Source organism: Dryobates pubescens, chromosome Z (genome assembly GCF_014839835.1).
Source record: "Dryobates pubescens isolate bDryPub1 chromosome Z, bDryPub1.pri, whole genome shotgun sequence".
NCBI classification, from domain to species: domain Eukaryota; kingdom Metazoa; phylum Chordata; class Aves; order Piciformes; family Picidae; genus Dryobates; species Dryobates pubescens.
In genome coordinates this window covers 39,171,090-39,197,495 of record NC_071657.1, presented here as the reverse complement: position 1 = coordinate 39,197,495, position 26,406 = coordinate 39,171,090, and the positions used below count along the sequence as shown (strand labels likewise).

Below are 26,406 nucleotides of genomic sequence, written 5' to 3'. Positions count from 1 at the left end.
TGAGAATACCTGCTTGTCAACTTTGTAGAATGAATTTTGACAGTTTGTTGGCTTTTTTCCCATATACAGATCTACAAACTTTTACCTATGTACCACCCATATGTCCCCAATAATCTAAGCTATACACAAAAGACTTAGCAGTCATTGACAGTACTGCAAGTCTTTTACTTGCCTACTACATTTTCTAGAAAACAGCTGATCAGCAAGTCAAACAACACACTGAAGCTATCTAGTATCTAGATAAAGTATTAAAAATCGTATTTTCTTCCTTTCCCCACATTAAGCCCAAAACAGTTAATTTAATGCAGAAATAAGTCTCTCTGCAATAAATTGCTTCTGTCGCGTTTTCTCAAACTTCCAGATCATTCCTACCAAAGACAGACATGTTATTAAGAAGTTTTCTTCATGAAAATATTTCTCCATTATCATCCTATGCTGCAAACACCAAAAATATTAGCTTTGGAGAAATTCTGCTACACACAAATCACCACAGTGTTTGTACTTAAAACTTAAGAACACTTCCAGTGGAAATATACTCCAAGATCTTCACACAACAGATGAATTCTGCTTCTTACTGATCAATTATCCAGAAGTCTACAATAAGATTTGAGCAGAAAAAATAACATTAGCGTAAATTGTGACTACGGCTGCTGAAGTCAAGTCCTACCAAGGCAATAACAGTTAAGGACAGCATGCTTTCTTCAACTCCCAAGGTTAACACTTTGCTACAACTACCACATCCTTCCCTTTGAGAAACAGGACAACAGCAGGAGGTATACTATGTAAATTTTATATCCCTTTGTGCAACAGAGAATGAAAACATCAAAAGGGAAAATCATGATTAAAAGCCTCAGCTTGGAAGATAAACCCATGCTCAATTCCCCAAACCTACCCCTGAACCCAGAAGGATCTCTTTTCCAGGAGTTACATCACTTATTTCTCCCTTTTCACAACAGTCTTACTAAAGACAGGTCAGTTACAACTTTTGAGCTCATTTTTAAGCCTACTACTTAGCTGCCAAAATCTCACCTATGTATCCAGCCTGGGATTTGGAAACTGAAATACCCAGGCATGTTATCTCCTCCCACCCTATCATTTCTCCTATAGGAATCAAGCCCTGCAAAAACACAAGCATTTAAAAGTAACGTATGTAATATATCCTTCACCACATGCTTATCCAACATTTCCTTGCATTTACCTCCCATTTGCAAACACAGCACATACGTTAGATTCAAGAACATAAGATTAAAATGGATGCACCCATATTGATCTCAGGTGTTGAGGAGAAAGCATGGTCTGGGCAAGTTTACGTTGAAGCTGGGAACAAAAGCAAGCAACCAACCAAATGAAAAGCCTAAGTGGTGTGTGACAACTGGCTATGCAGGATACACTTCTGAGTTGCATGAAGTGCTACTTTTAGGAGAATCCTTGAGTGAAATCCTGCTAACTCAAATTGATTGCTGTTTTGCAAAGCAATGATTTTACAATGATCAGAGGAAGAAACCCATTTAGTTACAGGTTACATTTGCATCACAGATGTTACAATTGGCTTTCTCAAATTTTCTTTTATTTCGTTATTGCTATACAAGTACCCACATAATATTGCATGTCATGTTTAGACTCGAGGTGAGGAAAAAGTTCTTCACTGAGCGCATCATTCTTCATTGGAATGTGCTGCCCAGGGAGGTGGTGGAGTCACCGTCCCTGGAGGTGTTCAAGGGGAGATTGGACGTGGCACTTGGTGCCATGGCCTAGTTGTGAGGTCTGTTGGAACAGGTTGGACTTGATGATCCTTGGGGTCTCTTCCAACCTTAGTTACTGTGATACTGTGATGTCTAATTAGAACCTTGTTGAAAGACTAATACTACTCTGTTCCACTAGAGGGCAGCATTGTGCTAAAAGCCTAAGAAGTTGGTTTCACTTTACCACTAATTATCGAACTTCAGGTTCTGAAAGTTTCTTCACCAGCATCCAGTCATGGTATTACCAGTTCCAGTCTCTCCAGTTTCACATTTTCAGTGAAAAGAATCAGTAGATACCTAACAGTCTCAATAACACAGTATTTCACTCCCTCAATACAAAACTTACTACTTTTACATCAAGTCATCCAAACCCTTCACTTAATAAAGTGCTTGGCCAATGATTTCAGGGAAGATTATCCTAGAATCATTTTACATGTAGGAAACATTTTGGTAATGAGATTCAGTGCTAGGGGGGTGGGCTTTTTTTGCTTGTTTTTGATGGTTGCTTCATTTTGTTTCATTGTTGGTTTTTTTGGTGGGTGGGTGGTTGGTTTGGGCAGTTTTTTTAGTTTTGTTTGTTTTAGTCTGGGTTATATGTTTTTGTTTGGGCTTTTTGGTTTTAAGAAACAAAGCAAAAACAAAACCACACAAAATAAAACCCGAAACAATCTCCTCCCTGACATCTTCCATACTTTGATTCTGATAGACAATGCAATTTTCTCTTAGAGCACAATTTCACTAGGAATTAACTAAAGTAAAGGCAACTTCTCATAGGGTTAAATAGGAGGACTAGACAGAGTACGTAATTTGCTTGCAAAAGGGAGAGAGCAATAATGGACAGACTTGTGGTTCAAATATGACATATGACAGGATTAATTTATTTTACAATTCCAATCAAAGCTAAGGTGTAACAACAACTAAATCCACTACCACCTCTGTAGGAGAGAACACCTCACTTACCTCCTCAGATACTATGAGCAATTAAAATATTAAAAGCCCAATAATCTAGCCCAGGGGAAAAAAGAAAAAAAAAGACCCATGAAACTGTGGAGAGGTCAGCAGTATTTAGCTGTATCTGACACTGGAATCTAAATCCTGTCTCAAACAAGGTGCACTGCTAAACTTCATTGATAATTTGCATTTACCATTTAAGGTTTTAGAAGTTTCAGAGAATATGCTATTCAAAAGCCACAAGAAAACATTTTAAACATATGAAGCCTGCATCTGAAATATGCAAAGAGTAAACAGTGGTACTTAACTCCTGAGATCAGCATCTACTGTCCCTTGGAATGAAGCCATCTTTGTTTTAACACTTTGAACAGAGCAGGTTCATGGTTATTCTCACCATTTAACATTCCTGTAAGCAGCTACAGGTCCTCATTGATAGGGCTTTAAACTAGATTTGAAAGGGGGGGGGGGGGGGGGGCCTGAAACCAGTACCCCCAGACAGGAGTCTGAGAGTGGTAAGCTGGAGTAAGGGGTGAAACCAGCAGCCCACCTGAAGTGCATGTACACTCATGCACGAAGTATGGGCAACAAACAAGAGGAGCTGGAAGCCTTGTTGCAGCAGGAAAGTTATGATGTAGTTGCCATCACAGAGACGTGGTGGGACGACTCACATGACTGGAGCACTGCAGTTGATGGCTACAGGCTCTTCAGGAGAGACAGGCAAGGAAGAAGGGGTGGAGGGGTGGCCCTGTACATCAGGGAGGCACTAGATACCATTGAGATGGAGATCAGGGATCATCAGGTTGAGTGCTTGTGGGTGAGTAAAATTAGAGGGAAGACCAGCAGGACAGACATCCTGGTTGGAGTCTGTTATAGACCACCCAACCAGGAGGAAGATGTTGATGAAGCATTCTATAAGCAGCTTCAGGCTGTCTCAAGGATCGCCTGACCTTGTTCTCATGGGCGACTTCAATCTGCCTGATACCTGCTGGGATCTCAACACAGCTGAGAGGAGGCAGTCTAGAAGGTTCTTAGAGTGCATGGAGGACAGCTTCTTATCCCAGGTGCTGCGTGAGCCTACCAGGGGCAAGGCTATGCTTGACCTCCTCTTCACCAACAGGGAAGGGCTGGTGGGTGATGTGGTGGTCGGAGGCTGTTTAGGGGCCAGCGACCATGAGATAATTGAATTTTCGGTATTTGGTCAAACTAAGAAGGGCAGCAAGAAGACCTCCACTCTGGACTTCCAGAAGGCAGACTTCAGGTTGCTCAAGGAAATAATTCAGAGGGTTCCTTGGGAAAATGCCCTTAAAAATAAAGGGGTCCAGGAGGGCTGGACCTGCTTCAAGAAAGAACTGATGAAGGCGCAGGAACAGGCTGTGCCGATGTGCCAGAAGATGAGCCGCCAGGGCAGACAGCCAGCCTGGATGGGCAATGACCTTCTAAAAGAACCAAGGGAAAAAAAGAGGGTGTATCAACACTTATGTATATACTGGTGATTCTGTGATTTGTGTTAAAGGTAGAGAATTCAGAGTGCACTGGGACTGGGGGTCGGGAGCTTGCAGGAGCCTGTTTTGACGACAAAGTGGGAGCTGCATATTTTACAGACTTAAACAGAGACAGTGTGTTTGGCTAATTGGAGCCACCAAGGCTGAGGGGAAGAACTGAGAATTTGTTTTCTTTAGATAAGAAGCCTGGACAATTGAGCATGCGTGAAAGTAGATGCTTTGACCCTTACCACACCAAATGTAGGGAGAAGGGATTTGATCGTCTGTTCTGAAAACTCATTATCATATGCCTGCCTTCTATTTCGCATAAGCTTGTTTATGTAGATGATGTAACTATATAAGATGAAGAAAGGTACTGTAAAGCTGCTGTGGGGCAAAATTTTGTACCCTCGCATGCCCAACTGATTGCTTTGCCTGCTTTCATTGCCTTTTATTACCTTTTTAAGATCTTTTAGTGCCAATAAAACTGTTACCAAAAACTTTTACCAGGAGTCATCTATAACATCATCTTCGGAAGAAAGGTGAGACAACCCATGGAATGCTTAAGGATGTTGCTAGGTCTTGAGGGAAGAAAATCAGGGAGTCTACCTGGACCTCAGCAAGGCCTTTGACACCGTCCTCCATAGCAAATTCCTGGCCAAACTGTCAGCCCATGGCTTGGATGGGAGCACACTGCGATGGGTTAGGAACTGGCTGGAGGGCCGAGCCCAGAGAGTGGTGGTGAATGGTGCCACATCCAGCTGGCAGCCAGTCACTAGTGGTGTGCCCCAAGGATCAGTGCTGGGCCTCATCCTCTTTAACATCTTCATTGATGATCTGGACGAGGACATTGAGTCCATCATCAGTAAATTTGATGACAACACCAAGCTGGGGGCAGGAGTTGATCTGCTGGAGGGTAGAGAGGCTTTGCAGAGGGATCTTGACAGGCTGGACAGGTGGGCAGAATCCAACGGCATGAGATTTAACACATCCAAGTACCAGGTTCTGCACGTTGGCCACGACAACCCCATGCAGTGCTACAGGCTGGGGTCAGAGTGGCTGGAGAGCGGCCAGGCAGAGAGGGACCTGGGGGTACTGGTCGATGGTAGGCTGAGCATGAGCCTGCAGTGTGCCCAGGCAGCCAGGAGAGCGAATGGCATCCTGGCCTGCATCAGGAACAGTGTGGCCAGCAGGAGCAGGGAGGTCATTCTGCCCCTGTACACTGCACTGGTTAGACTGCACCTCGAGTACTGTGTCCAGTTCTGGGCCCCTCAGTTTAGGAAGGATGTTGACTTGCTGGAGAGTGTCCAGAGAAGGGCAACAAAGTTGGTGAGTGGCTTGGAACACAAGCCCTAGGAGGAGATGCTGAGGAAGCTGGGGTTGCTTAGCCTGGAGAAGAGGAGACTCAGGGGTGACCTGATTGTCTACAACTACATTAAGGGAGGTTGTAGAAAGGCAGAGGTTGGTCTCTTCTCCCAGGCCGCCAGCACCAGAACAAGAGGACACAGTCTCAGGCTGCACCAGGGCAGGTTTAGGTTGGATGTTAGGAAAAAGTTCTATACAGAGAGAGTGATTGCCCATTGTAATGGGCTGCCTGGGGAGGTGGTGGAGTCACCATCACTGGATGTGTTCATGAGACTTGATAGGGTGCTTGGCTGCATGGTTTAGTTAATTAGGTGGTGTTGGATGATAGGTTGGACACAATGATCTTGAAGGTCTCTTCTAACCTGGTCTATTCTATTCATTTGCCCCTGGGTTTGGGTTCTGTTGGTGGTTGGGGTTTTTTTGTTTGGTAGGTGGTTTGTTTTGGTTTTGTTTGTTGTGGGATTGTTTGTGGGTTTTTGTTGGGTTTTTTTGGGTGGGGGTGGGTGCTTGTTTGGGGGGTTGTTTTTTTAGTTCTTGGTTTGGGGTTTTTGGTTGGCTTTGGTTTAGTTGTTATTGGGGTTTCTTTCATTAAATTTGCTTGACATCAACTATCTATCTTAGTGATAGTCTGCATGTGACATGGCAACCCCAGGTTAAGTGGCTCATTTGTATTTGACTGAAGGTAGGAAAATACACACCATTTGATAACACTTTAAAAAAAAGTATTTCTTACTAGCCTCATCTCTTAATGCAGACTGCTGCCTAATTTGAGAGGGTAATTTCTGGAAACCAAAACTACTACTGCTGTTCTTGAAAATTTAACCAGAAACTTAGCCCAACCATAAAACTTCTTTAATTTTGGGATGGGCTTTTTATTATTTTTTTTTCCTCATACCTACCACAGCAGATTGTGAAAACTAAGACAACCTACAATACTGAACATACTCCATCACCCTTGCAGCCACAAGTAGTGAACAGAAAATTCACACCCCGTACCTCTGAAGTAACTGAAAACATTCTGTTCTCTTACACATCTGCTGTTCAACAGAGCTGAACATCCAACTTCCTATACAGAGTGGAAGCAGCAGCAACCATATAAGCATGTTCACAAAAAAAGGGACTAGCAGAATTAAAGCTGCAGGCAGAGATCATGTTGACTTGGAACTGGTGAGAAAAGGGGTTGTATAGTGCAGGAATCAGGCCTATGATAAACCAGAAAGGTAAAAAGGCTTTTGTTTTCATAACAGTACTCCTTCCTCTCAAGACTCTGTAGTAGAAACAGACCCCTAAATCTTATCTCCCCAACATCAACAAGTTTTATGAAGCATACTTGCACAGTGTCTGGTACTTCTCTAGTGCTGGTCTTAAAAAGAAATAATTGAAGAGTAGAGCTGGCCCAGAAAGTTCTAGCTGTGGTCCCAACACATAAGTATCACTCCACCAGCTACCAGCCTGCCAGCTACCAAAAGCACTTTTCCTATTTTTGATTTCACATCCCAAGTTGTGGGAGTTATGCACAAAATAGTTTTAGTCATCTAGGACATCAGGAACAAGCAGCTAGCAAGCACTGCAAAAACACTGTGGAGGAATTATGCAGGAGAGGGAAACACACAGCTTTACACTGCTACAGTCACCTTTCTTTCCCATTAAACTGCCTTTTTCTCACTGGAATTTCCCAATGCATTTATACATCATGCCTTCCAACACAACAAGAACCTTATTTACAAAATAAAAGTCTATTTTGTTCTCAGGGCAGACCTTCCTGTACACAGAAGTAGCCAGTGAGGAGCATCCCGGACACTGGCCACGTAATTAAACTTAACTATCTGTGTATAATAACTTAATATCTGTGTATAAGGGATGAAATAAAGCTGTGCTAGTTCACTTCATTCTACTGCTTACTAACATGAATTTGTAAAATCTGTAAGTCAGCCAAAACATTTTCATTTGATTACAGAAATTATTTTATTAATCACAGAATGGCTTGGATAGGAAAGGACCTTAATGATCATCTAGTTCCAACACCCCCTGCCAGGGGCAGGAACATCTTCCACTAGACCGGGTTGCTCAAAGCCTTGAACATCTCCAGGGCAGGGGCATCCACTACCTCCCTATTCCAACGTCTCACCACCCCTAAAGAGTTTCTTTCCAACATCCAGCCTAAATCTGCTCTCCTCAAGCTTCAATCCATTCCCTCGCATCCTATCACAAGCCCCTTTCTGGTACTGGAAGGCTGCTGTAAGGTCTCCCCTGAGTCTTCTTTTCACCAGGCTGAACAGCCCCAACTCCCACAGCCTATCCCCATAGGGCAGGTGCTTCAGGCCTCTGATCATCCTCATGGCCCCCCTCTGGACCATCTCCAACAGATCCATACCCCTTTTACACTGGAGACACCAGAACTGGGTGCAGTACTTCAGCCAGGGTCTCAAAAGAGCAGAGCAGAGGGCCAGAATCATATCCCTTGTCCTGCTGGTCACTTTCAATGCAGCCCAAGACATGGTTGGTCTTCTAGGGTGCAAATGCACACAGCTCTCATGTTGAGATTTCCATCAACTAACACCCCCAAATCCTTGTCCTCAAGGCTGTTCTCAAGCCACTCCTCATCGAGCCTGTATTTTTGCTTGGGGTTGCCCCATGCCAGATTTGGCCTTGCTGAACATCATTAAGATTGACTTGGGCTCACCTCTCAAGCTTGTCCATATCCCTCTGGATGGCATCCCTTCCCTCCAGTCTCTCAACTGGACCAATCTAATACTAAAATCAGCCAAAGAATAAGGCAGCTATTACACCCCTTAAAAACTACCAAAATTCACTGAATACCAAAAGTCGCTCAGCATCTCTTCTCCAGATCCAACTTAGAGACCAGGGTCATAATATCTAAGCATAATAAGCAGGGCTGATTTTACGCCTTCAAAGAACATCAAATCATAGAACACACTGGATTGGAAAGGACCTTACAAGGTTATCTAGTCCAACCCCCTACAGTAAAAGAAAGGACATCCCCAACTAGACAAGGTTGCTTAGAGCCCCATCCAGCCTGGCCTTGAATATTTCCAAAGATGGAGCCTCCACCACCTCTCTGGGCAACTGTTCCAGTGCTCCATCACCCTTATAGTGAAGAACAACTTCTTAATGTCCAATCTAAACTTATCCTGCTCTAGTCTAAAACTACTGCCCCTTGTACTATTGCTACATGTAAACAGTCTCTCCCCAACTTTCTGGTAGATCCCCTTCAGGTACCAGGAGGCTGTTACAAGGTCTCCTCAGAGTCTTCTCCAAACCTGTTCTCAAGGGAGAGGTGCTCCAGCCCTCTGACCATTTTTGCTGTCCTCCTCTTGACCCTCTCTGTCAGGTTTCACCAGAGTGGAGGGACAGAATCACCTTTTCCAATCGGCTAGCCACACTCCTTTTGATGCAGCCCAGGATGCAACTGGCCTTCCAGGCTGAAGTGAAGTGCACACTGCTGTCTCATGTTTCACCCACCAGTACCCCCAAGACCTTTTGTGCAGGGCTGTTCTCTATTACATCATCCCCCAGCCTGTATTGATAACAAGGATTGTCCCAACCCAGGTGCAGGACATTACACCTGGCCTTGTTGAACATTGTAAGGTTTACCTGCACCCACTTCTCCAGGTCCCTCTGGATGTCAAACTACCCCACTGGAATATCAATTGCACTCTCACCTTGGTGTCATTTGAAGAGTAGCTGAGGTTGGACTCAATCCCACTTTCTATATAATTGATGATGATATTAAACAGCAATATTCCCAATATGGACCCTCAGGGGACACTACTGGTCAGCCTTCTCCATCTGGACATTGACCATTGAGCACTACCCTCTGAATGCGACCATCCAGCCAATTTCTTATCCGCCAAACAATCCACCCATTGAATCCATATCTCTCCACCCTAAAGAGACGGATCTTGTGAGGGATTGCATCAAAGGTCTTGTAGAAGTCCAGACAGATGACATCCATTGCCCTTCCCTCATTCATTGATGTAGTCACTACATTGCAGAAAGCCACCAGGTTGGTCAGGCAGGACTTCACAGAATCCTAGAAACATTCAGGGCGGAAAAGACCCTCAGGATCACAAAGTCCAACCAATAACCCTACTCTACAAAGTTCACCCCTAAACCATATCCTCAAGCACCGCATCCAAACAACCTTTAAACACATCCAGGGTTGCTGACTCAACCACCACCCTGAGCAGCCCATTCCAATACCTGACCTCTCATTCTCTGAAAAACTTCTTCCTAATGTCCAGTCTAAACCTACCCAGTCATAGCTTGGGGCCATTCCCTCTTGTTCTACCACTAATCACCTGTGAGAAAAGACCAGCACCAGCCTCTCTACAATGTCCTTTCAGGCAGTTATACAGAGCAATGAGGTCTCCCTATAGCCTCCTCTTTTTCAAACTAAACAGCCCCACCTCCCTCAGTTGATCCTCATAAGATTTATTCTCCAGGCCCTTCACCAGCTTCATTACCCTCCTCTAAACTTGCTCCATCACGTCAACATCTCTCTTGTATCAAGGTGCCCAAAACTGGACACTCAAGGTGTGGCCTCACCAGAGCCGAGTACAAGGGGACAATCACCTCTCTAATCCTGCTGGACACAGCATTTCTGATACAGGCCAGGATGCCATTGGCTTTCTTGGCCATCTGGGCACACTGCTTGCTCATATTCAGCTGCTTGCCAATTAGAACCTCCAGGTCCCTTTCTGCCAGACAGCTTTCCAGCCATGCTTCCCCAAGCCTGTAGCATTGCTTGGGTTGTTGTAACCCAAGTGCAAGACCTGGCATTTTGCCTTGTTGAAGCTCATCCTGTTAATGTTGTCCCACTGATCCAGTCTATCAAAGTCCCTCTGTAGAGCCTCCCCGTCCTCATGAAGATCAACACTGCCATCTAACTTGGTGTCATCTGCAAACTTAGTGATGACAAAGCCTATGTCTTCATCAAGGTCATCAAGAAAGATATTAAACCAAAGTGGTCCCAACACTGAGCCCTGAGGAACACTACTTGCGACTGGCTGCCAGCTGGATTTAACTCCATTGGCCACCACTCTTTGGGCCTGTTCACCCAGCCAGTGCTTTATCCAGCAGAGCTTGTGCTCATCCAAGCCATGAGCAGCCTTTCCTCAAAAGCACTGATTTGTGAATAAGGACATTAGAGGAAAGGAAAATAGGTTTGAAAGATAATCACAAAGTCTAATGCAAGTAATACAAACATCAGTATTCATCAGTTGGTGATATGAAATATTTGCTCTGGAAAAAAGTATCACAATATCAGTTAAAACTAGAATACAAAGTCCTGCATCTCAATCAATTATCACCCCAAAGTACTTCATCCTTTGACAGAAAATTGTATTCTGACATTTCATTCTCAAAAATTGCTCTTTTAACTTTCTGATCAGTTTCCAGAACAAAATACTAGCTGAACTTTGAACGGAACTACATCTCCCAGTAATTTACTACAAAACAATCCCAAAAGCTATTAAAAGCCTCCATTTATATTGTTTTTTTAATGTGATATCACCAATTAATCTTGAGAATTACTGTACCCTGCAGATCTTCTAGCTCAAAACAAACTTCAGACAGCAACACAAGAATATCAGCATTAATTTCTACCACTACAAATTTCACTAATAACAGCCAATTATCCTAAGGAATCTTCAGTTAAAGCTACTGCTAAATAGCAAAATCTCACGCTGTTTACTCAGATCCTCACAAAAGCCTTCCAGAGTAAGGAACATTTAGTACACGGTCAGATCCTGCCTGGCAATTCACAGACCTTATGCCAAAACAACTAGAAGATATTTGCAGATCATACCATCCATTCTTTTTGCATTCCGGAGGGTAAATAAGTTTATTCACCTTTGCAGTTTGCCAAAATTTAAGATAATCATGGGAGAAGAGAGTGGGAAAATGTATCTGACCTCCTCCAGAGTGAAGATACTCTGCACAGTTTCTACCATCTTAAATCTGTAAGGCATCTAATTCATATAATTAACAAACAAGCCTAATCAAACAAAACAAAATCAACAAAGAATTGGTCATGGTTCACAGCAGAAGTAACCAACATGTATCTGCACAGTTAAGAGATCAAACTACACTCACTGGAAGCTTCATCTTACCAGAAGAGCACAAACAATAGTAGACACAAGTACAAAATTAAGATGACATAAGCTATCCTATGCACATGCAGATTGAAGAGTTTACTCAATGACACAGAAAGCTCCACATTCGCTACAGCTTACTTTTGCAAAGCACACGTATCTTTCTTCAAGGGCATCCTGTATTCTCCATTCCAATCTTATCTCATTTTTCACAGCTAGGTTCAGGGATAGAGAGTCCACTCTGAACACATGAAGTTAGTGGCCTTATTTAGTTTTGCAGAGTAAAGTGATAAAGTCAGAAGAAATTTTAGAAAGTGCAGTGCTAGAACTATGCCTGTCCAGTTATGATCTATGTTTACTACTATTACTCTTGGTGAAGCTGCTCTCACAGACCCATTTCATTGGTGCATCGCAAAATGCTTCTCACTACAGAAATTTTACACTTGCAGAGAAAATGCACATCTCAGCCAGCATTCTGATATACACATAATACCTGTGCATTGAACACCATTTGTGTTATGCACATCTCATCATTACTGCCTATATTTAAAGCACATATGTATATTGTAAAGCATATTTACAGTAACTCAAATATTTGCTTTATTGAAGCGGAAGTGAAGTGATGATATCCAAATGACACTCGAGCCTTATTTCCCAAACCAGAGATTTCTTCAGAGCTTATTCCATTCTAACTCTCAATCACAAAAGTCCAGCCAACAAAAGTTAAGTCAGACTCTCTGCAGTTTAAAATTCATTCCAGGTGAACACTAACTTCTACTTATGCACAGCTAACACACACACACACATCAACTGATAAATTATGCAAAGAATACACTACTAAAACTAAACATTGCTTCTTATCAGAATTATTCCTTTGGAACCAAAGACAGAATTTACTAACAATTACAGAAGTCCTTACATGCATATCATTTGATCTTGAGAAACTATGACTTATTCCTCTAGAGCTAGGATATTTGAGATACATACATAGAATAAACTGGGTTGGAAGAGACCTTCAACCCATCAACCAATCCAACCCACCTAAACAACTAACCCACGGCACCAAGCACCCCATCAAGTCTCCTCCTGAAAACCTTCAATGACAGCAACTCCACTACCTTCCCCGGCAGCCCATTCCAATGGGCAATCACTCTCTCTGTATAGAACTTTTTCCTAACATCCAACCTAAACCTGCCCTGGCGCAGCCTGAGACTGTGTCCTCTTGTTCTGGTACTGGCGGCCTGGGAGAAGAGACCAACATCTGTCTGCCTACAACCTCCCTTCAGGTAGTTGTGGATAGTAATAAGGTCACCCCTGAGTCTCCTCTTCTCCAGGCTAAGCAACCCCAGCTTCCTCAGCATCTCCTCCTAGGGATTGTGTTCCAAGCCCCTCACCAACTTCGTTGCTCTTCTCTGGACACGCTCCAGCAAGTCAACATCCTTCCTAAACTGAGGGGCCCAGAACTGGACACAGTACTCGAGGTGCAGTCTAACCAGTGCAGTGTACAGGGGCAGAATGATCTCCCTGCTCCTGCTGGCCACACTGTTCCTGATGCAGGCCAGGATGCCATTGGCCCTCCTGGCTGCCTGGGCACACTGCAGGCTCATGCTCAGCCTACCATCGACCAGCACCCCCAGGTCCCTCTCTGCCTGGCCGCTCTCCAGCCACTCTGACCCCAGCCTGTAGCTCTGCATGGGGTTGTTGTGGCCAATGTGCAGAACCTGGCACTTGGATGTGTTAAATCTCATGCCGTTGGACTCTGCCCATCTGTCCAGCCTTTCGAGGTCCCTCTGCAAAGCCTCTCTACCCTCCAGCAGATCAACTCCTGCCCCCAGCTTGGTGTCGTCAGCAAATTTACTGATAATGGACTCAATGCCCTCATCCACATCATCAATAAAGATGTTAAAGAGCATGGGGCCCAGTACTGATCCCTGGGACACACCACTAATACCACTCTCTGGGCTCGGCCCTCCAGCCAGTTCCTAACCCATCGCAGTGTGCTCCCATCCAAGCCATGGGCTGATAGCTTGTCCAGGAGTTTGCTATGGGGAATGGTGTCAAAGGCCTTGCTGAGGTCCAGGTAGACTACATCCACAGGCCTCCCCACATCCACCAGGTGGGTCACCTGATCATAGAAGGAGATCAGGTTGGTCAGGCATGACCTGCCCTTCCTAAATCCATGCTGGCTGGGCCTGATCCCTTGGCCATCCTGTAAATGCTGTGTGATTGCACTCAAGATGACCTGATCTTGCCTGGCACTGAGGTCAGGCTGACAGGCCTGTAATTCCCTGGCTCATCCAACTGGCCCTTCTTGTGGATGGGTACCACGTTGGATAGGTATCCAGAGATTAACAGTTCACAACACTGTTCTTCAACCAGCCACCTCCAGGATTCCTCCAATTCTAATGTGGTTCTACGCACACCCCCAAGTGTTTACTTCCAGAACCTGGTATGAAATTCCAGCCATACTATCAAGCATCAAGAACACAACTATTTTGGACCTGCAGACGTGCAGAACCTGTCCATATATTATCTTAGAACTACAATCCTAATATGAATGTTGATATTCTCAAATTGCTTTATCCCATCTGTCACATCAATTCATGCTAATTTAACTTTATACATAAGGACTTCATCCTTTCAATTTTTTAGGGTAAATACAGTCTAAGAACTAATCAACAGCAATCACCTTCAGGCAGAATATTGGCTGCTTTAGTATGAATAAGCTAACAGAAGTCAGGCCTCAGACACTATTTACACTAGCAATCAACTGTTACTGAAAAGTTTTGTAAGCAATGACTTTCCTCTGTTGTAACAGACTAGAGAGTAAAATTTTCACTAGTAAAGCCACTACTTTTCACCTAAACCTAAAACAAAAAAGAAATCCATCTGTGTAACAGGTCAGACAAATGCTGCCTAAAAAACATTTCAGCCATAGCTATTTTCTGAATTAAGTGAAGACTTGTTGTGCTGCGCAGAAATACCAGAGCTTTGCTTTTGAAAGAGGCTTACAGGTGCAGGTATTAAACTTCTACTGCACTCAACATGGGTCTATAGCTTCCCCATGTTTTTGAAAATCCCACACTAGAGCACTCCAAGGATGCAAGCAGGAAAGGGAAAGCATAGCAAAGAGAAGGAAGAACAATGACAAAGAAATAAGAGGGTGAAAGATATCAAAAAGAAGGAAACCAAAGATAATTTATCCTACCAGAGACAGCACCTCTTGTCAGTCAAGACAAGAAACATTGCCTCCCAAAAAGAATCTGGCACCAGGAAGTGGCAGAAGTGATGGGGGAAGACCGAATCTGACCTGAGGTAAGGAGAAAAAAAAAAAGGGAAAAAAAAAAAAAAAAGGGAGTTATGATTTTTTTTTTTAAGTGTTACTTCCTCTTACTTTTGCAATTTTTTTAACTGTGATTTCTTTTAAAATGTCTTCAGTTGGATTTTGTTAATGATTATGGTGCTGACATGGAAATCAAGTGCAGAACAGGATCCACAGAATCTAGTATTTTTATCAAAACACTACGTGAATACTGAAATTAAAACTAAAAATGCTACAAGGGAAGGTGTACGAAGTGATAAGCTTCAAAAAGTATATACCACTGAAATGTCCCAATGAGTCAAAAATTGTAAATAGTGGACTTGCAAACTACAAAACTCACTGCCATGGGGTTCAAGACCACTAGTTCCTGTCTATAGGAGATTTTCAAATGCCTCCTAGTAAGACAAAAATCTCTACCTGATAGCCACGTGCAAATGGTCTCTAGTGTCTACATTCCTTGTTTACCAAAAACGTTTTACCCAGGTCTCCAACTTAAAATGGAGCAACTGAGAAAGTCTCCTAGACTCTCAAGTAATCACAATAGAAAGAATTAACACACTTACGAAATTCACTACAGGGTGACAAATGGGCAAGAAAAAGAGGAATTAATTTACAAAGGCAAATCATAGCCTAAGCTTTTAAAAAAAGTATTTAAATATGTTAAGACTAAAAATTAGAAAGAAATCAGATAAAGCTATCCTTCCTCTAGAATTCATTTACATCCTCATAACAAATCTAAGGGGGGAAATCATTTCCAAATGTCAGAGGCTCCAATGACTTCTATCCATACTGAAAAATTTATTCCAAATTAGAACCAATGACCTCAAGTGGCAGAAATCAAGACATCACCTGCATACACCTCTGAAATACAATACTGAGACCTATGGATAGTGAGCACTTATGTAAACAATACCAATCATATAACAATTGAGGACACCTGTATGATGACACCACTCAACTTTCACTTAGTACAGACCTCACTTACCAACTTAATGTCAGTATTTTTTTAAGGTGTTGGGTTTACACATATATTCCAAAACAGTGAAACAAATGAGCTTGTTTCTCTGCTCCACACCGAATTCAAACAGTCTTACTTCATTGCATCAAAATGAATTGTAATAATGCTACACAGATATAAAAATGTGAATAACTGGAAGAACCATATGTATGAAAAATGACTAAGTGATGTTTCAGGTAAAGACCTATATCAAATGGGACTTATTTGAGATACTCAGCCGCCACATTTGACTCCGGAATAGTGAAGAGACCTGAAGTATAAAGTTTAAGATAAACCCCCTAGATTTAATTTTTTAATCTGGATAACTAAGTAGCCTCAAAAATTTCCAGTGAAAAATTCTCAACAATTTCATTACATGCTGTACAAAGAAGCACTTAATTTTCAATCACTCTTGAATTAATGAAATATCTTCTTTTTTTATTCAGAAAAAAAGATTACAGAGTCTAACACAGATGATGCCTTTCACATTCCCTCTCCACATCAGCTTGAGGTAAACACCTTCCCAGTTTCCATCCACGCAATAATTCTCCCTCACATGTTAGTGACATGAGTCACTAACAGCACTCTTTTTCAATTCTCTGAACTCAACAGGTCCAAGCTGCTCACAGTGTCTTATAATGTTGCTTCTGTACAAGTCAGATATACTGCTGCATATAATTAGTTTACGTATCTCTTCTCCATTGAGATTCCATTTTCAGAACCTACAGCTATCAAATCCACTCATCTTCTCTAAATCCTACAGGGAAAAATGCATTTTATATCAAGAATCTGGCACAAATTATTCCAAGGACAAAACCTATGAAAACTACATCCTTTCTCATGCTAAAATATATGTTTCTTAGCACCAATCCATTGTCAGAATCCACAGGAAATGCAATCTAACACAATCATATACAATTATATTCCTGTCTAGAAAAATACCACCTCACTCAGTGTACCAAGGCATATAGTTTTGAGTAAACAAACAGAAAAATCTGGTTTATCATCACTGGTCAATCTGAGCATTTACTACACACTTTGGAAAACCCTGACTCACTTTGAATTTTATACATGCTTTTTCCATGCAAGCATTTCTTCACAGCATTCTGTTGCACCACAAATATCAATGAATTAACTCGAACACCCCTTCTAATCAGTATTTTCCTTCTCTTTAAAGACAGAAATCAAAGCATGTAGAAATTGAAACTGCAAATCCACTGAACCAAATTGCCCAATCTGAGATGCCAAAGGATAGATTTTCCTGGATTTTCTTCCCCCAAAGCTTATCACTCATTCCAGTTTCTTTCATAAATGTGCAAACCTCAAATGAAGTATTTAATTAAGTAATTTGCCTAGCAGTTCACATGAACTCTGCAGAAAACAGGAGCATCAACTCCAGAGCTCTAGAACACTTCGACTGGAAAAGACCAACCACAAACCTAATACTGACAAGTCTCTAAATATGCTTACAAATCTTTTAACTCCTCCTGTGACAGTGACTCAGTCACTCCCCTGAATTCCCAGTTTCCAACCCTCTCTGTGAAGAAATTTTTCCTAATATCCAATATATCCAATTTAAACGTCTCCATGCACATCTTGAGACTGTTTCCTCTTGTCCTCTAGTGTGTTATTTTGGAGGAGAGACTGACACCCACCTCACAACTATCTGCTTTCATGTAGCTGTAGAGAGGAATAAGGTGTCCCCCTCAGCCTCCTTTTCTCCAGACTAAACCACCCCAGTTTCCTCAGCCACTCCTCATAAGACTTGTTCTATAAAGCCTTCAGCAGCTTCATTAACCTTCTTTGGATATCATCAGCCTCAACGTTTTTCTTGTAGTAAGAGGCCCAAAACTGAACACAGTATTTGACGTGCAGCCCACAAGTGCTGGAGAACAGTGGGACAATCACTTCCATAATCCTGCTGACCACACTATTTTTGATATAAGCCAAGACACCCTTGGCCTTCTTGGCCACCTGGGCATGCTGCTGGCTCACATTTAGCCAGTTGTTGACCAACACACCCAGAGTCCTTTCCTGCCAGGCAGCCTTCCAGCTGCTCTTCCCCAAGCCTATATTGTTGCATAGGGTTGCTGAGACCCAAGTCTGCACCCAGCAGCTGCCCTTGTTGGTCCATCAATCCAGCCTGCCTGGATCACTCTGCAGAGCCTTCCTACCCTCAAGCAGATCAACACTCCTCCTCAACTTAAGAGTCACCTCTAAACTTACTGAGAGTGCACTCATTTCACTCAAATAGATCACTGACAAAGAAAACCTGCCCCAGTACTGACCCCTGCAGAACACCACTTGTGACCAATTAATTCTATTCACCACCACTCCTGGGGGCCAGCCACCCAGCAATTTTTTTCACCCAGAGTATGCATGTCCAAGCCATGGGCAGCCAGCTTCCCCCAAGAGAATGCTGTGGGAAGCAGTTTTCCACAAAACTCCACTGTTGACACCTCAACCATCCTTTCTTCCTTCCTTCCTTCAACGACTACCTGGTCAATTTTTATATACTCACAAACATAGACCAGTAGTCTAACATGCAAAAAACACCCTTAGGTGTGGTATGGAGCCGATTATATGCTACTATGTAATTACACAATGCAGATACATGAAGAAAGTTGAATTAATGCTATCTGTGTAACCACATTCTGGCACATACCAACTACTCAGTGCAGTTCTTCAAATCTACTGTTCTGTCCAGAAGCTTCCTGAACATAGTAACACTTTTTTGTATTAATCACCATTCCATTTTTCTATTTCTTAACAGTAACTGAAACAAAACCAACTAAGAACAGTGGCACCCACATCTCTTCCTTAAATGTTATCAGCAATGTAAACATGCAACAGTATTTGAAAGACTTTTTTCTTTTTATTTAACGAGTACAAATTTTATTTGTCCAGTACTGCTACAGTAGTTTGTATGGTTTTCTCAACCTCTCCTGAACCCTTCCAGTCGCCACTTCAGAAATATGAGTTATTTCTCCATTGCATTCTTCTTTCTTTACAACTGTGTTCCAGTTTTTCTGGTTTAGATACTGGTTATCAACTTTTCAACACTGATCATTTACATCTAAGACTTTTCTCCAGTATCCCAAAGAGTATTCCACCCATGGCATTATCACGAAACTTGAGAGAAAAAATGGTCTTTGAAGACCACCAAGTGTTTTTTCAGATCCATGTTCACAGATTCAGCAGGCACCATAGTATATTGTTTCATATGTTTGCTAAAGCATGAGAGCCAGAAACCTTTTTTTAAGAAGAAAATATAGCTTCCTCAACACCAGTATCTTGCCAGTTAAAGTATCACTGTTGAGTCCAGCTCTTTTACTATTAAACTGTTATTTGCTTTCAGCAAGAAACTGAACAATCGTTTAATAATAAAAGCAAATTACTGTGTTCCAGTATTTCTAATCACTTTTGCAGCTATTTAACATTTTTGTGCCTTAAACATAACTCTTACTAGTTAAATGATCAGATTTTCAGACACTATATTAGACATGTAATTATGTGCTCTAACATGCCACCACAGAGTGAAACACTACGAAATACTTTACATATACAACTAGAAAATGTTTTGTCAGAATCAAATATAATTGCCAACTTAAAAAACAAACAAACAAAAAAACACACAAAAAAACAACACCTCACTGGTGTGGATTTACTTTCTACGAAACACAAGTAGCCACAGCCTATCAAAAACTTTGTGATTTTTGTGTCTCAAGGAATAGGAAAATTCTGTGTTTGAAAAATAATTAAGCAAAGTATTAAAACACATCAGAAGGCAGCAGGTCTCACAGAAGCACTTTTCATTATTAAATGCAATACCTCACTGTGGTAGGTTGAGAGAGGGCTTAGCTCTCCCTCCTCCACAGAGTAAGAAACCACAGCTAACCCAGTCGAAGAGCAAAGCTATACATTTACAAGCATATATGGAAAGCAGGTTATATATAACACAATATATACAGGTATTTACAATATATACACAGAAATACACAGTAAAGAGAAATAACACAACAAAAATCCCTCCCCAAGGAGGGATCCCCTCCCTGTAACTCCCTCTCTCCCCAACTACCTCCCTTTTTTCCCCAAAAAGGGGTTAGAGAGAAAGAAAGGCAAGTTATTAAGGAAAAGAATTGCTAGTAAGCTTCAAAAGCCCATGCAGGATTAGTTTTTGCTTATATGAAGGCCAACTCCAGCAGTTCGCAGAGAAGCAGGCAGGGAGAACAGGCTGAAACCCACACTCCCCCAACTCCCAAACCAAACTGAAGAAAAAAAAATTCCAACTGCTCCACAATCTAAAGTTGCATTTTATCCATCCACCAATGAAATTCGTTTAGAATATCAGAATGTTTTTGTTCTAGTACCGAAAACATTCAGCCAGAGTGTCCCAGCACTGTTTTGTCTTAAAGGCACAGCCTCAAATGATCACACTCACCAACAGTACTTTGTATGAATGATACGTAGTGTTGTTACCCCAGTTAAAAGCTTCACATGCAAAACCAGATTAATTCTGCATTTAGTGGCAATTCTATAACTAATACTACATGAAATGTTAAAAGTTATGCAAGTCATCATTCCCACTCTCCTCATTTGTTCATTATATAGCTGTAAGACTGGAGCTAACATTACTCTTACAAACTACTTGAAGACACCTAATGTATGTATTCAAGTGTAACTTTAAGGTTTCTTCAACCTCAAAGATCTGCACATTTCTTTTTAAGATGTACTTATTTACCCTCCTATTACAAATAAGCACTTGCTTCAAAGATCTCTACACAAAACATTTAGGAGGAGCATTGTGACTTCATCTGCCTTGAATACAAGGAGCTTGCAGCCAGCAGAGTACATCTGGGAAGTCATGGTCCTGACAGTCACTGCTCTTCATTCCTCATTTTGTTACCATTATCCATTCAAAACTTCACGTGGGACTAGGATTTATTGCAGAGCTTTGCCAGTTTGTAAGAAATGGTGACACAAGGGCACCCTCAAAACCAACCACCACTTGCATTGCTGCTAGTTCTTTGATGCTTTAAGAATACATCATTTATCATTTTCACTAAGTGAAGCACAGGACTGGGGCTGGGAGTTGGGTGCAGACAGCGTGGTACTGAGAAGCCTCTGGACCTGCCAGGTGCAGGGAACCTTGAAGCCAGATCCACCCAAGAGAAGTGGTCTTCTATTCCTTGCAAATGTGATTTTCTATTTCTCTGCCATCCTGGATGGTGTATACTGCTGTACAAGACAATCACTGCCAGTGCATGTCCACTGAGAGAAGATGTGGAAAATGAAAAGTACCCTTTGGTATACTTTCTAGAGTATTAATTTTTGGGTTTTTTTAAGTACCTACCTACTCTTTGTAGGCTGCTAAATATTACAGCACTGTATAGTCCTCAACAGAGGGACTAATCCACAGAAATACAACATGTTGCTCCTATAAAGGGAACAACATGAAATCCAAGAGACCTCAAGTCACACTCTTAAAGGCAGGGATAGCTAGTTTCTTAATATTAAATCACAGAACAAAAATGGTTTTGAAAAAATAGAAGCAATGAACAACAGCAAGAGGTGGATAAACACTAACAGCTATTCCTTATAGTATTACTAACAGTCTCAGAAAACACAAATTAACATTTCCAAAGCCTTGAATTGCTTTTTCTTGAATTACAACTTCTCTAGCATTTCCTCTTCCAAAGACACCCCTTCCCTCCATAAAGCAGCATCCAAACGCTGTCAGAAGCAATCAACAGATCTCATTTCTAGTGTTGAGGATGGACTGTTTTAAAGCAAATGCACAGAAAAGGTTACTTACTAAACATGATAAAATCTTGCTTCTTGCTCATACCAATTTTTTCAAAGACAGCCCTTCCAAAACTAGTCACCCTAGGTTTAAAACTGTCAGCTGTGAATGAAACAGTGAAGGTCTGAAACAACAATTACTTTCCCCCCCCCCCCCCCTTTGCTTCCATGGATTTACAGATTGCTCACAAAATTAAGTCTGCAAGCTTCCATGAAGTCAGAAAATTATGCCTCCCATTCTGAGTTATTCTAACCCCATAACTGAAGTTAACTAAATCAAAACATCATTAAAGTGTGAAGCAAGAGGACAAAGCCTGAGAAATTAAGACACTGACTAGATTTTTTAAATTAAAATACATCACAAGGATACAGTGACAGACACAATTTTTCTCAGCTCAGTGTTCTCATGGTTTCACTCACATGTGCATATGTGCATGCACACCTCAGGAGTCCACATCCACAATACAAGATTACCAAATCTCACATGCACTGATCAGGAGTGAGGGGGTTTTGGTGTTTTTTGTTGTCTTGTTTGGTTTTTGGGGGGTTTTGTTTGTTTTCTAACAGACCATAGGTACAAAGACCTAAAAACAACCTGCTTCAGACCTAGAATATCAAGTTTAGTCTCATCAACAATCACTTCTATATATACCAACAAACATCCAAGCAAGGGAAGGAAGATTTCTCTGCTACAAGCAGAATCTAAGAAACAGCACAAAAATTTTGTGATATAGCCACCATCGGAAACACACTTAGGAGGAAATCTACTTCAAAATTTTTTATCTTAACAAAAAGGCTGCTCCAGGGCAGAAATACCTTTTTAGCAAACGTCACCACCTTTACTTACAGTTCATGCATTTGCCACTGAAAAACACTGAAGAACAAAACACAGTATTATCACTCCTGCAGTTTTAAGCTGTTCAAGCTAAACAAGCTTGTATTCTGCTACTGTACTTAAAAAGAGCATTGTGGAAATCCGCATCACAGTGGAGACTTCCACACTGCAAAATCCCACCACGTCACCAGCAACAACTTTGTGATCAATGCTTGTTTCATTCACTACTGTTGCAAAACTCAATCATAACGAAATTTAACACCTTCACATTCCCTCTTGGCTTTGAAAAAGGTAGGGAGAGTGGGGAAAGACAGAGGGAGACAAAGAATTTGGTACCCCTACTCCTACATTTAATTGGGAAAAAAAAAAGCAAGCTAGTGGATTCAGGGAAGACAATTCTTTAATACAGGCGTATGCATACTTGCACAAAAAGCAAGTCTGCAAAGCACTGTGAAGACACACAAAAAATACATCATACATACCATTGTCCCGTACCAAGCTACAAACTAGAAACCCGCATTATTGACCATAAATATGGCATTCTATAATGTTTCTGTCAAATTTTAAGATGAGATAAAACAGTGAAATATGAAATAAGGCAACACAGAAGAGATGGAGACAGGTGCTGAATTAAGTTTCTAACATGGCAGAAAGTTATCTTTCAGGTGACAAACCTCGGTTTTATACAGAGTATTTTATTACTAGTCCGACCAAGCACCTTAACCGCTGATAAGAAAGGACAGAAAAATCAAGCCACTCTCATTTTCACATTCCTACCTTCCTTCTATAGAAATCCCTTTCTCAGCTTCCAGCTCTCACTCCATCCTGCTCTTTTTGATTAATTCTGAACTGTTCACCGAACTCAACCATGGAGGTAAACACAGCGAGACCAGCGCAAATACACAAAACATGTTTCTCTGATGGCCCCTCAAATGCCTCAGAACATGCCACTACATCAGCACAGGTTTCCTCTGCCACAAACCAGAAAAAAAAAGAGACAGCACCCGGGGCCATCAGCACAGAAGCTACCCCTTAACAGAGCCACGCAGGCTGCCCGCACATCTCTTCCACCAGGGTCCGTGCCGGAGCTCCAATACTCTTCCCGCCCGGGACCCCACGGGACTAAGTGGGGCCCCGTACCCAGCCCGCTCCCTCTCGGGGTGCTAGGTGCCCTCACGGCGCGGGCCCCTGCTGCACCACAGTCCCCCCGGGGCGCCGTGCGTGCCCGGCCTGACCCGCCGCGGCAGCCGACACGTCGGCAGGCCGTCCCGCGCCGCCGCCCACCCCAGCCAGGCCCTCCGGGGGCTCCCCGCACTCACGCCCGGCCCACCTGTCTCCACCCGCCCTTCAGGCGGAGGAGCGCGAAGGGAGGGATGGTTAGCCCCCTGCTGCCTCCTCGCCCGTGCCCGCTGGCGGGTCACTCTCAGCCCTGCGCGCCGGCAAGGCCCGGCTCCGTGCCTTGGAGTGACGGCAGGGGAGGCAGCCAGGCCCGCCGTAGGCCGTGCGGAGAGACGGGCCGTAACGGCCGCGGCCGACTCCCTCCCATGACACTGCAGAGCGGGGCCCGGCCGCCGCCCTCCGCCGCCGAGGCCTCCTTCCGCCGGCGGCTCCGCGGGCCCCCTCCCAGCGGCGGCGACGCCATGATGATCCGCCCGAGAGGGCGCCGCGCCAGGCCCTAATGCCGGGCCGGGCCCGGCCGCGCCTCCGCCGCCGCGGCCTGGCGCCCCGCGCCACTCACCTTCATGTCGGGACATCCTAGTCCAGAGGCGGTGGCCCAGGCCTGTCTCGGGGCTCCCGCGGCCTCCTCGGGCGCCGCTGCGGCCTGGTCCCCTGTCGCCGCGGCACGCACGGAAACCTACTGGGAAAGAACAGGGGCTAGGAGCAAGGCCGGGAAGGGGGCAAAAATATATGAGAAGGCAAGGAGCCGGCCTCCCCTCTTCCCCTGCTCGCCCTGCGGGGGGCGGATCCAGCGGCAGCGGCTTCCCGGGCGTCGTGACACGGTGACTCTGGGCCCGGCCGACTGCTGGCGCCGCCTCCCGCTCTGCTCCGCCCGCTGCCGCAGCGACAGCCGCTGCGAGGCCGCCCGCCGCGCTGGAGTGCTCCCGGCCCCTTCCTCCTCCTACCGCCCCGGCCTCATCGAGAGGAAGAGGAAATACCCAGCCGGGGCGGCAGCCCTCCCGCGCGGGTTGCTGGGCCGGGGGTTTGAGTGCGGCGGCGGGCCACGACAGAGGAGTGTCCCGGAAGGGCTGGCAGCTGCGAGAGGCGAGGGAGCAGACTCCAGAAGAGGAAGTGGCCAAGATAACGAAGCCCACCACTCTTGACCCACGGAACGCGCGTTAATCAGCATTTCATGCAGAAGGAGGGGAGTGTCAGGGGTCAGTGCGCATGCCTCGAACAGGTTTTTCAATCAGTGATAGCTTTCTTCATTGTGCCAGCTTTGGGAACAGTTCGCTTCGAACTCCAGAACAGACACAGGGTTCTTATTTTTCCTACTTTTTTTACCCTTCTCTTTTTGTCAGGCCTCCAGAGTGCCCCCGCCGGAAGTGTCCTCCAGTCAGGCTCCAGCTCAGTAAAGAGAAGAGCCACGTGCTGTCTGTCATCACACTCCAGACAAGTGTTATGGTTTCTCCACACCAGGAGAACTTTTAATCCCTTCATGGCTGCTTCCTGCTCAGCCATGAAAGCCGAGTAGTCTTGAGATGAAAGAAAAACCTGCAGTATGGCTATGTTCTCTCGTGGGGTACACATATTCAGCATCTTGATTCTGTGCTACCTTTCTTACTATGACTTTCAGGCCTTTCCCTAGTTTCCATCTGCACCATCTGCCTCACCTTCTCTGACCGTGCTGTTCCCACCTGCCTTCATTTTCCTTTTAATTTTTCATCTGTGATGTTAATGGCATTCTCTTTTATCTCTGCCACTTTGCCCACTACGTTGCACCACAGCCCATATATATCTGCAATTCTTGTACATTCACCATGAAGTACCTTCTCATTAGCCTGTTTCAAAGATCATGAGGGCCGATGTGCCAGAGGTGCCTAGGTGTGAAGTCATGGTGAAAAACAGGGGTGAACAGTAAGTGCTGAAAGGAGAAAGCACCACCCTCATTTCCTGCACCACCTCTTCCCATCCCAATTGTATTATATAGCCTTTGCTTTTCACTCGTACGTGCATGTACACACTTCTGTCACTGGCCACCTGCTTAATTTTTATCCTTCCCTTGGCTGCACCCAGTTTCATAATAACAGTGCTACTGAGAGGGTAACCTGCAACCAGTCAGTGGGGTTTGGGGCATCTTCCCTGGAAGTATCTGCACACTGCTTAAGTTATAGGAGAAAATGAAGATAATTTCAACTCACTGGAGATAATCAGGGGGAAAGTCGGTGACCATGGTAGGAGTTTGCAAGAAGCACACTATAGATGACATGAAATTGAAGAGAAACCTGTAACTCATAAAACTTAACTACCAGGTTACAAAAGTGGTACCACTAAGATGGTTCTGGAGGCAAAGCTGTGCCCGTCTTGCTACCATTTCACTGCAACAGTGCACAGTGGATATTTATGTCCTAGTACTTTATTTTAGCACCAACGTTTTAACAAGGACATGGCAATTGTCTCACGCAGGCACAAAATATACACAATTGCATGCTTTTGGCTGGTGCTATCTTTCAGTTCCTAGAAAAGCAAGCCAGCTAGCAAGCTATTAACTTGGATGACTAGCAATGTTTTGTCTCTGTATGAGGCTGTGTGCTCAAGGGCACTGCAATGCTGTGTTAGCCTGTGCTTGTTTTCATC

At 43.6% G+C, this 26,406-nt stretch overlaps 1 protein-coding gene across 1 annotated transcript in view; it reads right to left on the bottom strand.

Moving 5' to 3' along the window:
• Window positions 1-26,002, bottom strand: part of LOC104307679 (E3 ubiquitin-protein ligase KCMF1) — a 48,228-nt gene extending 22,226 nt beyond the window's left edge. Inside the window, 5 exon segments of the mRNA XM_054177761.1 lie at window positions 24,350-24,555; window positions 24,557-24,663; window positions 24,665-24,752; window positions 24,754-24,927; window positions 25,971-26,002. Of these exon segments, the coding sequence (XP_054033736.1) occupies window positions 24,350-24,555; window positions 24,557-24,663; window positions 24,665-24,752; window positions 24,754-24,927; window positions 25,971-26,002 (607 nt within the window).
• Between the last annotated feature and the right edge of the window lie 404 nt (window positions 26,003-26,406).